Here is a 14,669-nt window from a genome sequence, read left to right as displayed (position 1 = left end):
TCATTTATTTGGTCTTGTAGGTTTTTACCTCGCTCCTTCTTCTGTGACATTTTTTTTGTCGTCTCATTTTTTTTTTTGATGGATAGGATTGTGTTCCTATCTTACTGGTTATTTGGCCTGAGGCTTCCAGCACTGAGTTTGTAGGCTGTTAGGTAGAACTGGGTCTTGGTGCCAAGATGAGGACCTCTGGGAGACCTCACTCAGATGAATATTCCCTGGGGTCTGAGGTTCTCTGTTAGTCCAGTGGTCTGTACTTGGAGCTCCCACTGCAGGAGCTCTGGACCTACCCCTGGCTCGTGAACCAAGATCCTGCAAACTGTGTGGGGCAGGAAAAAAAAAAAAGAACAAAGAAAAAAAGGAGGAGAACAATACCAAAGAATAAAAAGTAAAATAAGATTAGAAAAGTAACAAATATGTTAGAAAGAATAAAAAAATAAAAATATAGATGAAACAACAACCGGAAGGTAAAACAGAGCACAATAGTAAAAAAGAGGAGGAAAAAAAAAAAGCCAGAAAAGGCCTTAGCTGTGGGGGATGGGGCTTAGGTGGGGGCGAGGTTTAGGCAGTGGGTGGGGCATATGCTTAAGACCCACAGGGCCCGAAAAGGCCCTGGGAAGGGGGGGTGGCGCTTAGACTCAGCAGGAGGGGCCCAGGAGTGCCTCTGGCCTTGGAGGTTGTAAGACCAGGTCCAGGACCGCAGCAGGCTCACTGGGCCCGAGTAGGCAGGGGAAACACTAGGCACATTGCCCCCTCATCTTCCGATCCCGGAGGGCCCCTCCCCATTGGCCTCTCTTCTTCTCCCTCTCCCTCCTATGCCCCTAGGAGTCACATGGCAGGAGGGGGCCCCAGAAGGCAGGGGAGCAGACCTGGAACCCCAACAGGCTTCCTGAGGCTGAGATGGTGGGGGAAATGCTCTCCGTGCCTCCCCTGATCCTCTTGATCCCAGAGGGCCCCTCCCCGACCGCCTCTCCTCCTCTTTCCCCCTCCTCCCTCCCTCCCACGGCCCTAGGGCCCACAAGGCTGGAGGGGGCCTCAGAGAATAGAGGACCAGGTCTGGGAGCCCAACAGGCTTCCTGAGGCTGAGAGGGTGGGGGAAGCGCCTTCTGTGCCCCCCCTGGTCCTCTGATCCCTGAGGCCCCCTCCCATCCACCTCTCTTCTTCTCCCCCCACTTCCCTCCTACCCCACTAGGACCAACGCAGCCCGGAGGGGGCCTCAGAAGGTGGAGGACCTGGCCTGAGAGCCCCGCAGGCTTCCTGGGGCCCGACTGGGCTGGGGAAATGCTAGGTGTGCTCCCCCTGATCCTCCAAGCCCCTGAGGGTCCCTCCAGGAGTGGGAACCTGTCCCCCCTCCCAGCCACCCCTCAGGGGCACTGGTCCCGTCCAGCCTCCACTTCTCCCCCCTCACTCCCCCCATGTCCTACCCAGTCGCTCAGGTGTTCCTCCCATCTCCTTGGGCGTTGAGGTCCTCCACCAGCAACCGGCAGGCGCCCTAGTTGTGGGGAGACGCGAACTCCATGTCTTCCCACTAGATGTATTCTTGATGTGTTCGTCAGGGAGGTGAGCTCGGCGTCCTCCTGCTCTGCCATCTTGACCTCCCTTGTCTTCCTCTTCACCCATTTTTTAAAAATGTTTTGTCTTGTTTTTACTCAGTAGTAGGAGCTATTTGTGGTAAGGAAATTAGTCTTTTATCGTGATTTGTCTTCCCCTTGGCTTTATTAATGATTTTTTTTCAATGTATAGGACATTTATATGTAGTCATAATTATTACTTAGTTTTCCAGTTGTTTGCTGATCTAAAAGTGTCTTCCAAATTTGAGGATTGCTTAAAAGGAGTTTGGGGAAGATCTTTTGGTGCTATATTTTTCACACAGGTTAAGAAAGTTTTTTTCTATGAAATAAAAAAAAATTACTCCCCTACCTGTTTTCTAGAAAGGATTTAAGAGACCTTATAATAAAAGACATCAATTTTATTAGAATAAAGTCTGAACACCAAAAATAGTAAATAAGAGAAAAAGCAGGTACCATAGTCACAAGAATTTATTTATTGAAAGATAAAGTAGATTTATTAATTTATTTAAGTAACTCTGACCATTAAATTTCTTAGCAGTCATGCCCGAAGAGCCAAAAATTTAAAAAGGTACATTAATTAGATTTTTGTTATAAGAGGACACATACTGATTCTTTAAGAGAAAGATATTATCATATTAAATTCTGCAGGTAGTTTATCACAGGGAGTATTACTCAGGGAAATTTGTGTCTTTGCTTTTATTTTTGTTTGTTTGGCTGCAACAAGACTTTCTGACTGAATGTTCCTAGTCAGAAATCCTTATCTACCTATGGAGTTCTCCCATTGTATTCATCAGGACTCTGGACTGTTCAATTCTTCTTTCTTCTAATGACTAGGTTTACCTTACTTATTCTCAAGGGAGAGCAATTCTGTTAGGACATCTGTCCCTCTTGCCAGAAAGTTGCAACTGTTAGAAACTAGGATCTGGGGTAGAAATCAAAAGTTGTTGGTTTCAGGCAAAGTAAATGACCCATCATTTGAACATTTGAGCTGTTGTCATCAGCTATTGGGCTTCCTGCACTGCCTTGTTGTCTTATTCTTTCCCTTTCTTCCTTCACAGAGATCTGCCAGACTTTTGCTGAAGTGGTGAGCTGTGTGCTCTAAGGACTAACTTTTGGGAAATAGGTTTCCTCCTGAAGAGGGCTTTGATAAGAAAGCTGTTGGGTGTGAATGAGCAGATCATGACAGATGTTTTTCATTGCTCCAGTATGCTTTTGTGAAATAGGAGGCCTTTGAAGCTTGGAGCAGCTCCCCTGTGGCATGCAATAGAAGACTGTGCCTCCTTTAGACACAGGGAACATCAAGGGCACCTCTGGGTACCACACGGCAGCTTAGACAGAGTGCAGCTGAGAGGCAATGGGTTTTTCATTTATTACTCTTTGAAGACAGACATATGTTACCTCGAGACAGAAGACAGAGGAATCTTAAAAAAGAAAAAGAAGTCCTGATTATTGTTTTAGATGCTCTTCCTCTTTGAGTAATCTGCTCACTGGATTAGTTACTTAACAAAGTACAGTGTTCGTAGGATTAATGGAGAAGAGAGGAATGTGAAAAACACTCCAAGCTGGTTTAATGAAACAAAGATGTTAATGATATTTAGGAAGCCTGAGATTTACCATTCTAGACTTTGCTTTACCTAAGACTTAAAGATGTAGATGACCTTGGAAATACGCTCATTTTAACTGGCTTTTGTGAACCTGTCTACCACCACCTGAGGTGAAAGCTGAGAATAGCTCACTCTTCTCTTTTTTTTTTTCCCTTGCAGTTTTACTGAGATATAATTGACATACAGCACTGTATAAAGTAAAGGGGTACAACCTAATGACTTGACTTACATATTTTGCAAAATGATTACTGCAATAAATTTAGTTAACATCCATCACCTCATGTATTTGCCAAAAAATGTTTTTTTCCCTTGTGATGAAAACTTTTCCACTCTTCTCTTCTTGAGTAATCATTCTGTCTGCAGTGGAAAGCCCTCACACTCGCAAACTTCTCTGGTCGCAAGAGGTTTCTAAGAAGAAATCTGCAAAAAAAAAAAAAAAAGGTTGATGCAACTGTCTTGTCCCTACTGTCTCCCCTTTCTGTGTGTGTGTGGATCAAGTTACCTCAAAGGCAGCATATTTGGGGATGCACATATATGTGCTTTCATTAAAACACGTCACTCTCAGTAGTACCCTATACATTACTATTAAAAAAAATTTAGGGCTTCCCTGGTGGCGCAGTGGTTGAGAATCTGCCTGCCAATGCAGGGGACGCGGGTTCGAGCCCTGGTCTGGGAAGATCCCACATGCCACGGAGCGACTAGGCCCGTGAGCCACAACTACTGAGCCTGCGCATCTGGAGCCTGTGCTCCGCAACAAGAGAGGCCGCGACAGTGAGAGGCCCGCGCACCGCGATGAAGAGTGGCCCCCGCTCGCCATAACTAGAGAAAGCCCTCGCACAGAAACGAAGACCCAACACAGCCATAAATAAGTAAATAAATAAATATTTAAAAAAAAAAAAAATTTAAAAACCTGGATAGATCAAAATTTCACTTTTCTCTGTCACCATAAACTAAAGCTATTCAGTGGCTACCACACCCTTGGCTCTCTATTGTTTTTTTATTTGGATATAAATGATATTACAGTATCCTCATCCCAGTCTATTACAAACCAGAGTTTTAGAATGCCTCTTGAAGATTTTGCTTTTTATAAACAACTTAACAATAAAAAACAGTCATTACCTAGATAACATTTATTGCTACAAACAGACTCTCAAGTTGTTTATTATTAAATATACCTATTGTGATAAATTTTCTAGAAACTTTGAGCTGTACAGATGCTTATAATTGCCACTATTATCTATCTTTATAGTTTTGCAGATTGTTCAGTTTTTGTTTTCTTTTGATGCTTTGCTTCCACCAATGAGAGAAATATTTTTAAACCATGCTGGAAGTTGAAACCTAATATGAAATGTTGACCCGACAGGATACTGGCCTTCTTGAAGCTTTCCTGCTAGGATTACTTGTCAGTGATTTAGGAATGCCATTCACTGTTGTAGGCATTCCTCATGCCCTAAAACAGGCACCCAAGCATTAGGACAATGAGATTCATTGTATGTGAAGAAAGGTCAGCAGTTGTTTTACTAGTTCATAAGATACTGGAATTAAGATGACAATTTAAAAGCTAAACGTCAACAAACAAACAAACAAATAAACAAACAAAAGCTAAATGTCAAGGCTTGGAAGGTCTGCATACCTTTGTTCCAGTCAACCTGAGATACTTGACTTCTCAATGGTTTAATCTTCAGGAGCAGCGAAGTAGGTTAAAGAATAAAGAATATGAATAAAGAATAAAGAACCCAACATGATGCCTATTGTGTTACAGTAATTTTTAGGATTGTTAAACACTAAATGAACTTACTAAGGAACACAAAATGTTAATGGTTTCTTTAGTTAATCTGAATATTCTTTTCAGTGGTTAGTGAGTAATCGTCAATAATTTACTTAACTAGGCTGCTGTTTCCAATTTCCAATTGTGAAATTGTATAATTATTGACTTACTGGTGCAAAGAAATTACTTCTTTTTCAAAGAGAGATAAAATTAAATAAATAATATACCAATACGGGTGCCCCTTCACTTACAGAAAGACTGGTCTCCACGAGGTGATATCCAAAACAACTAACCTGAAATTCTTAAGAGAAGAAGCTGTTTTCAATTCACTGTATTCTCTTCGTAAAATAATCGGTAGTCGTATTTTGGCTGTGTGTATCATCTAAATGTTCCTTTCTTTCCCGGGCATTTGTCATAACTCTGTTTGGGGTATAAGTATGTCCTCTCTCACTTAATTTCTTTCCTGACTTTCTCATTCCTTGTTAAGGATCTCAGTTTTTCCATGAAATAATTTTATGAATAATGGCCAGTATCCTATTTCATGTCACAAAAGCGCATTGGCCCAGTTAGTGTTTTAATCATTACATAGGATAAAGACCGATAAGTAGTGTGCTAATGCAAAAACTGAAACATGAATTAACTTAATACTAAGTGTGTAGCTTTAAATCATTTGGGGGGTCACTAAAGTAATAAGTAATAAAAAAGCCTTGTGTTGTCCTGATTATTAACTTTGGGGAACATTTCAGTGAGATGAGGCCAAATGCCATGTCCCTCTTCTCCACCTTGTGTTGGAAAGGAAATAAATAAGAGTGCTTGCTCATTTGCAGATAACCCTAGCAGTGGGACCCAACAGAGATTCTAGAGACTGTGGTAGGAGATGTACTCGCTTGGAGACGGGAGAGAGTATGGAGCTTATGATGAAGGTAGCAGCGTGCCCAAGAGACATCCCTGAGGAGGTTGTCGAAAGTCTAGTCCAGATTCTAGTTCTCTGCTCTGCTGAACTTTGTCTATAACCTGAGAGAAGTCACGACAATCTCTGCGGACCACAGCTTCCTCATCTGTATAACCTCTTAGTTATTTCGGCTTTAAAAGGACATGAATTTGTACACTGAAGTTGGTTTGTAGGAGCTAAACTAAGCCCCTATGTACTGAGGGTCTATGGGAAAATGCAGAGTTCCAAATAAACAATCACAAGGATGCTTTTATCATAGAATCCAAATAGACACAGACTGTGAAACGCTAGACTTGTGACTGGTTTATTAACTGGGAAATTCTGGAATTGAAGTGTGACTAGCCCTTTTCTGTGTTGATTAATCACAGACCCCAGAGGGTATAAGTGAAGAACAGAGGATTCAGGAGTTGACTGCGATGGAAGAGTCCCGGATAGCAATTCTGAACAACCTCGAGGAACTTGAACAAAAAATCAAAGATATAAATGACCAGATGGAGGAATCTTCCAGAGAGGTATAAACCACAAGTTCACTTATTACCCTCTCTCATTTTTCTTTCTTTCCTTTAGCTTAAATATATCAATGCCTATTAGGGCACAGGCCTTGGGGGGCAGAATACATAAAGGTCAACATGAGCAATTTGTAGCTGTGTAAAATGGGTACATATGTGGGGTAGAAATGCCTTTTTTAATGTTTCTTTCTTCTTTCTGGGTTTTTTTTTTTTTTTCATCCAATGAGATGAACATATGAAGCCATTTTTAATGTGCGTTATACATAACCGACTTTGTCTTAACTAGTGTATGCTTTCTGAGCTGCTTCAAGATCTGTCAGCTGAGGTACCATGTATTTCGACGTTTAAGTTCAAATCCAACAAACATTTTCTGAGCATGTTAAGTATGAGTTGGGTATCATCTTGGCACTATGGGGGGATTTACATAATTAAAGAAAGGGGCAATTTTTTAATACCTCCATGGAATGAGAAGCAGCAGCTAACTCTGCCTAAGAAGGATCTGCATGTCTGTACTCACGGATGATGCAGTCAGCCCATGTGTGGAAGGGGACTGCTCACCTGTCATCTTATGCACAGACCCTGGGAAGCCCCTCCTGCTGGCATTGCTAGGACTGCAGCGCTTGCGTGCTAGGCTGAGTGTAATTTTCATTTCTCATGCTCTAGGGACAAACAGAGATGTGGCTGCTCCCAAGATCGTTCACGCTTGAGCTTGAATCTAAGCGAATAGGCAAAATATCCTTGAGAAGTGAGCAGAAAAGGGGTTATCATAGAAAAATTAAATGAGAAGATAACTAGTGTTCTTAGCAAATATATTCTGGCCTCCCCACTTTCTCATATAGGAATCCTGAGTCTCACATGGGTTCTCTGGGGTGTTTTCTGGGCTCCATAATCTGACTGATAATGGTAATACTTTTTGCAATTTGTAGCTGTTAAAAATACACCTCTAAAGGGGGCAGCTGAAAATTTCCCTGAAGGTGAAACACCTCTGAGCTTTGTTTTGTGTCCTCAGTTGGATATGGAATGTGCTCTCCTGGATGGAGAACAAAAATCAGAAACAACCGAACTTATGAAAGAGAAGGAGATTTTGGATCATCTAAACCGGAAAATAGCAGAACTGGAAAAGAACATTGTTGGTGAAAAGACCAAGGTAAAAGAAAATTATATTTGATACCAATTTTATGGGCAAAATGGTGCTTCCATTTGATTGAATTTAAATGTTGTATGAATTGCCATGGTTTTGGATTTGTGTGTCATGTTCCTGGAGACAGCGGCACTGGAAAAAAGTCTTAAGATGAGGTAAGTTGTTGCAAATTAAGAACTGTCAGGGGCAGAGCAGCAGATAGAAGAGCCTGTTCAGTTTTTGAGCCAGTATTCATGGCAGCTTATTCTGCTTGAGCTGAGTGAATTGCTTTTTTCCAATCAGCCTTTCTGCTCTTCTGATTCTGCTTTGTTTTTAAAGAATCATTTTAGTACTTCGGAACTTCTTTCCAGCAGTGCCCTGTAAGGGTGGCTTAAACATATTCAAATATGGTTGCCTCATTTCTTTTCATTTTTCTGTTTATTAAAAAGATGAATGGGAACCATGCATTTCATCTGTCTCACCTTGCCATTGGCTTCAATGCAAGTGCACTGCTCTTTGCAAAATGCACTGCAGTTTTCAGGGGATCCTCACTCACTGCTGAGTGAAAACTGTGAAACACAGCTGACACTTATTTTGGAAAGGAATATTGCTTACACATTTCAGGCCACAACCTGAATGTTAGCCGATACCTCCTAGGGAGTATGAAGAATTACTTGCAGTTTTTAGAATTCAGGGTGGTAGTTGGGTTTTCTTGTTTTTCTGTTTGTCTATTTTTTGCGGAAAATATTTCACTTACTCTCCTCTCAAGTTCTGAGTTAGTTACAGCTGAACTAAGCCTAAATTAAAAATTAAAATTCCAGTTTGAGAAAGAAAAACTAAAGAGCTTGAACACATTCCTTTCTTGCTCATCGCGTTCTCCACTAAGCTGAGAAAAAGAAAAAAATTTCAGTTTGAGTGAACTCCAGTGGTAATATGTGGAAAGGATTTCTGCTCAGTGTGGCTTCCTTTTTAGGCTTCTCTTTGTTTGAGACCTATAAAGAAGGGCATTTGATCTTGGTGCCAGAGAATGAGCTCAAAAAGATATTGTCAGAAATTGAAGTCAGATTAAAAGCTACATATCAATATCTTGGTTGCCTGCTTATCAAGATCAAACTGCACATCTTTTTCATATTAAATTTTACGTATGTGCCTTCGAGCTCTAGACTTTGAAATAGTAAAGAATCCATTTGGGTAGTAGCTATGTTTTTCTTTAAAAGCTCAAAACCATATCAAAGGATTGATTGTCTAGTTCTGCTGTACAGGAGGATTATGGTTTTCAAAGTTTCCGCACTGATACAGCAAGAAACTTCCATTGGAGGCATTAGATGTTTTTGTTTTGGTGCTTACTAGTATTTTACTATTTATGTCATACCGGAAAGCTAGCGGGACATAGGAATGGGGTATCAGGTTCCCTGTGAACCTGTCTGCCTTCCCCATCCATGTAGCTGTTTATCTTTGTGTAGCCCACATATGACATGACCTATAAATTCTATTTGTCTACCTGTCATTAGCATCAGATTCTACACAAAAGTGAAGCAAGTTGAGCCAATGCTGAATCTCACTTCCCAGGGACAGCTGTGTTATATTCTCCAGACCTAAGTAAGGTAGAGTCGGAACTCCAGGAACATGAGTGGAAACAAGCAAGGGGGAGGCTACTTCCATCCTTCCTATTATTGTTTTGGTGGCTTGATAGAGGCTGTGCATAGGAGAGAGGACGCTGGGGGCTTGAAGTATAGAATCAGCTCATGCAGCTGTTAGGGGATTAGTTGGTCTCGGAAGGTGGGATTATTGTCTGTCATCACATGATATGAAAAATGGCAAAAACTGGCTTTGGGTGAGGGATCCCAGAGGAGAATGAGGGAAGTGAAAGCAGACTGAGCTGGATGATGGTACTGCATATTCTTGACAACCAAACTCAAATAGAGACCCAGCACTGCTTGGCAACATCTCTCTGTTTCTCAAGTGAAGTTATTCTACCATTTTATAGCACGGCTATTTCATACCTTCACTCTGTTCAAACTTCTAGCCCACTTTTCCTGCCCCTGGCTCTGAGATGATCTCACCACCTACTTCACTGAGAACTTAGAGCATCTCATCTTCACAACTAAGGGAGGCTTTCTTCCCCTCAAACACCAGTCCCTTTGGATGTGCCCAGGGTACCGTCCCACCATCTAGAGGTCCACAGTCCTTCCGTTCCCCACTCCCCCCAGCCTCTCCCTCTTTACTGGACCTGTACTGTCAGTATGCCAATATTATTATTTTTTTAATTATTATTATTTAAAAATAAAGTTCCTTCCGGCACCTGCCTTAGCTAGTTTCTCTTCAGCATAGCCAAGCTTTTCAAACAGTTTTCTCAGTACACTGTGCGTTCTCCTGCTTAGTTCCCCATTCATCCCATTCTTGTTCCACTACGCCATCAGATTTGCTCCTGTTAAGACCACTAAAAACCTTGGTGCTGCCTAACCCACCCACTGGGTGCTTTTCAGCTCTCTTATGATCAGACTCCTGAGCGGCATTCAAGACAAGGGACAACTCTTTTCCTTGACACTTCCCTTCCCCCACCCCTTTGCCTTCGTGTACCACACTCCTCCGGCTTTCCTTCTCTTTCTCTTACTTATCTCTCTGACTTTTCCATCCGAGTTCCCGTTCCTTCTTCCTCTGCCTCTATCCAGCCAGTTGTTACAGTGTCTCTGATCTGAATCTTCTTCTTCTTTTTTTTTTTTTGAAGCAAGCTCAGACTTCCCCAGAAGTCCACAGAAAAATTCTGCTTGCTCTCATTGGTCTGAATGAAGATATATGCTTTGAATCATTTACTTTTTTTTTTCAAAATTGAGGTGTAATTGACATATAATATTATATTAGTTTCAGGTGTACAACATGATTCGCTATTTGTATACATTGTGAAATGATCACCACAATATTTCTGGTTAACATCTGCCATCTCTTGTTGAGAACTCTCTTCTCTTATGTTCTCACATTCTTTTATAGCCATGGCTTCAAATAACGTGTACATGCTGGTGACTGCCAAACGTATGTGTTTAGCCCACAACCCTTTTCTGTACTTCTGACTCATATCCTGTAGCCTACCTGATATGTCCACTGAGATATTTCTCAGGTATTTCCAGCTGAACACGACGTAACCGAACTCTTGATCTCATCCTTCCCCTTGCCTTGCATACACTTCCCCTGCCTCTGATCCTGTTCTTCCTCTAGTTTTCCCACCAGGAAATGGCATCTCTATCCACCTGTATGTCCAAACAGAAACCTGGAAGTAGATCTTGATACTGCTTTCTCTATCACCCCCCACTTCTAATTGATTACAAAGCTATTTTTCAATTACTTTAACTTCTCCGCATCTCCCCTAATAGCATTCTCTTCTAAATCATCAAAATTTCCTTTTGAGTTCCATTTCCATTTACTTTCCTTCAGTCTGTTTGCTTCACAGCAACCACAGTGATTTTTCTTTTAAAATTTAAATTAGGTAATATCACTCTGGTTTGTGTTCCCCTGTATTTTATATAAATCTAAACTCCTTACCTGTCCTGACCCTTTCTATCACCTTTCTCCCCTCTTCACACCACACTCATGGCGGCCTTCCTTCTGTTTGTTTAAAGATCCATCCCACCCTGCGTGCCCTGCCTGGAATTCCCTTTCCTATATTCCATGCCTTGTTGGTTGCCTGTCTTTCAGGGCTTAAGTTCAGTGTTAGTTTTTCAGAAAAACCCTACTCGCCCGTTCCAGCTCAGATTATATTCTCTCTGTTGTTCTTTCAGTCCTTTTACAAATCACATTTTATAATTTATATTTGTTTTGGGCTTGTTAGATATTTATTTCCCTCTCTAGCCTGTGAAATAGAGGCAGGCACTGTTATCCACTGTTTATCCAGCTCATAATAGGTGCCAGAATACCGCCCAGTGTTCTTCGGAAATATTGTACTTGGATCTCCTGCTAACAGTGAGTCCTGGCTGGGTCTGAACAGAAACATTGAGCCAAACACCTGCCTAAGAGCTACGTGCAGCCAAGTTTCCGGACAGCTGGGGTGGTCTGTCCAAGTGCTCATGCCAGGGGCTTGTAATCACGCTGCCCGTCGAGCCAGAGCGTTAAGACAGAAGAAGGAAATGGCCTTTGCCCTTTTGGATCTCATTTCCTTTTCTATACACCTGTTGCTGCTGTCAGATATAAACTGTGGAATGAGAAAACCAAAACCTGAAAAGATATCCCTGTTGGGGAAGCTCCAATTCAGATGTCAATAGCACATCCTGTAAGCCTGGCCTCATTTTTTGGAGACAAGGCCTGGAGCCATTGGAAGAAAGTTCAGTAACACCTCAGAGTTCAAATCCTGGTGTGAAATTAATGACATTGTTTCCTTGGCTCTCAAGACCAGTCTTTAGCATTGTTTCTTTTTGCTGATTTGGGAGCTATCATTCTATTTTACATATTTAGTATAAATTAATGTATTTCATAGGTGACCACTATTTATTGTATGCTACCATATAAAATAAAAACTATAGACATAATTACATATACAACATAAAATATAGACAATGTATTTAATTGTGTATTTGTTGAACATTTTTGCAGTGGCTCCCTGGGCTGACCTTTCACCATCCTTATGGGGACCACAGTCAGGAACATCAGTGCACCCGTTTCCATGCGGCTCTGAGCTAAATGCCACCTGCCTGTTGTGTTCTCAGACGGTAGCCACATCACAAATAGAGTCTCTATGAACTTATAAACCCTAAACAAATAGAAGTATCAGACTCGAACATAAACCCAGAGGGGATGTTTATTTGAAGCAGTAAGCAAAAATCCATAGTGTTTTCTTAGGGCAAGAGAAAGGAGAGAGACTTGTTAACCTCTGTGCTGGTAGACTGTTTTAGGTTGATGGGCTTGGTGACTGGGGGTGGGGAAGCCACCAGAACCATGAAGCTCAGTTTGGGCAAAAGCTGGAAACGGCTTCCCTCCCGCCTGCACTTCCCCTCTCCAAGGCAAAGCCTGATTTGGGGCAACTGCTGAAAAGTATGAAAGTGTTCCTGCAGTTGTTTATGTACATTTTCCTTCTGTCTTTGTCTATTTCTGACTACATAAAAAACTCAGAACTAAAAATAGTTTTTCAGCTTCTCTATTTTTGGATTGTCTGTCTCATTCCTGCTCCTTAGCATATGACAATGAAAAGTTAGCTGTACTGAAATTAAATAAAATGGTTAAGGAAAGGCTCTGCTTACCTAGTATTGTTGAAGAGTCTTTCCATCACCTAGATGGTGATCACAAAGTTCAAACCATCCTTCTGTTTAAGGATCTGTCCTCACACAGATAGGTTGCGATATTTTGTAGCTATACTGGTCTGCACACTGTTATAGCTAAACACACTTAAAGGTGTGAGCTGAAGTTTAAATCACTCTATGCCATGCAACACGTTCCTGGGTGAAATCTTGAATTAGTTGACTAATTTTTCTGTAATAAGCATATAGCTTTGTGTCTTAAGTGGTTAAATTGTATTCTCCATTATTATCTTGCCAGAGTACCTGTTACTTCCTCCCCATCTTTCCTTCAGAGCCAGGGGAAGACAGAGAGCCTGCCCAGAATTCCTCAGCAAAGTGTTAATGCCTCTTGAGTGCAGAGTCTTTGCCAAGTCACAGGCAGTGTTCAGAAGGGACCCAGCCCTTCCCGTGCCTCTTTCTTACATTTCAAAGTTAGCTCCCTGGTTAGAGGAAGTGGAAATATATCATGGGATTTGGGGATTAAATCAACAGGGTTCCAGATTAGGGTGATTTTTTTCTGGTGGTTGTTTGATTACGTAAATCCTTAGTGTTCTGATTTTCCAATGTTTTCTACCCTAAACATCCATCAACTGTGCAATTAAAATGTCAAAGCCAATGGTAAAAAAAAGCCTAGGAAAGTAACATTAAAATGTGCCTCTTTAGAGGCAGGCAGAGAATGGGTTTTCAGCAATAACCATCTGGGGACACAGGTCTGTAATCTTTCCTCTGCAATTCTGAAAAGTTTTGTAGAGGAAAAAAACTTTTTATAAGGTTGGCACCAAAACTTAGTTGGTTTCAAAACCTGACTTGGACTGATATTCACACTCAATATGAATATTCATAAGTAGCTGCAGAATGGAAACATGTTTGATTACAGAGTTTTGCCCCAGAACTCACTGGAAATGCCATACAGTATATGCTATATGAACTGTGTTACCTCTGTCAAATGCAGAATATTCTGAAATCTAGAACACATCTGGCCTTAAGAATTTCAGATAAGTGATTTTGGGTCTAAAACAATTGCCTAATCTTGAACCTCTGAGGATGCCTGCCTCTCAAACGACCCCACAGGGCTCAGGAACTGGAAGGAAGGGGACCCTCAGGGTGTATGGAGAGGACTTTGGATGGGCTACCCTTAAAAATGATGGCTTAGGTACTATGAATTTTAACATATCACTGCATCAATTCCAAACCTGACCCAGTGTTTCAATAAACGTGGCCTGAGTACCTAGTGCATGCTGGAGTCTATGCTGAACAGTTTGGAAATTACAAAGATGAACCTTAATTTTTAAGAAAATCTTTATCAAGCTAATAAGGCTGCCAAATTAGGAAAGAATATATAGGATGCTTGGTTAAATTTAAATTTCAAATAAAGAGAATAATTTTTTGGTGTAATTATGTCCCATGCATTATTTAAGACATAACTTACATTTAAAAAATCATTTGTTGTTCATCTTAAATTCACGTTTAATTGTGTGTCCTCTATTTTATCTGGCAACCCTATAAAGTAATGAAGTAGGCATCTTTTCAGGGTAACCTTGAACCATCTGCTTACCAAATATTAGTTAAATGTGGTAAAATTATTTTTTTATAGGTATTCAAAAATTTTCCGTGTAGTATTGGAATTCAAATAGAGCCAGCAAGTTAAATTTCAGTTCCTTCCTTCGAGAATACAACTTAGAGAAAATTTATTATTGTCTTTTAACCACGGATCTGGCAAAATAAGTGGTCCTGAGAAAGCCTTAGATTATTAAGTTTATTCAAGATTATTGGCAATTCTTGTGTACATGTTCAAATTATTTAGGGTAAATTTATAACCACTCCTGATCATATGTATGATTAGAAGCAAGTCGTTCTACCTCTGAAATTGAAATGCATCATTCCTCT

The 14,669-nt window shown here is 41.0% G+C and overlaps 1 protein-coding gene across 1 annotated transcript in view; it reads left to right on the top strand.

Moving 5' to 3' along the window:
- Positions 1-14,669, top strand: part of PHLDB2 (pleckstrin homology like domain family B member 2) — a 232,264-nt gene that overhangs the window by 175,478 nt on the left and 42,117 nt on the right. Inside the window, 2 exon segments of the mRNA XM_036851524.1 lie at positions 6,261-6,404; positions 7,411-7,548. Of these exon segments, the coding sequence (XP_036707419.1) occupies positions 6,261-6,404; positions 7,411-7,548 (282 nt within the window).

Source organism: Balaenoptera musculus, chromosome 4, assembly GCF_009873245.2.
Source record: "Balaenoptera musculus isolate JJ_BM4_2016_0621 chromosome 4, mBalMus1.pri.v3, whole genome shotgun sequence".
Classification (NCBI taxonomy): Eukaryota; Metazoa; Chordata; class Mammalia; order Artiodactyla; family Balaenopteridae; genus Balaenoptera; species Balaenoptera musculus.
This window is presented reverse-complemented; position numbering and strand designations above follow the sequence as displayed.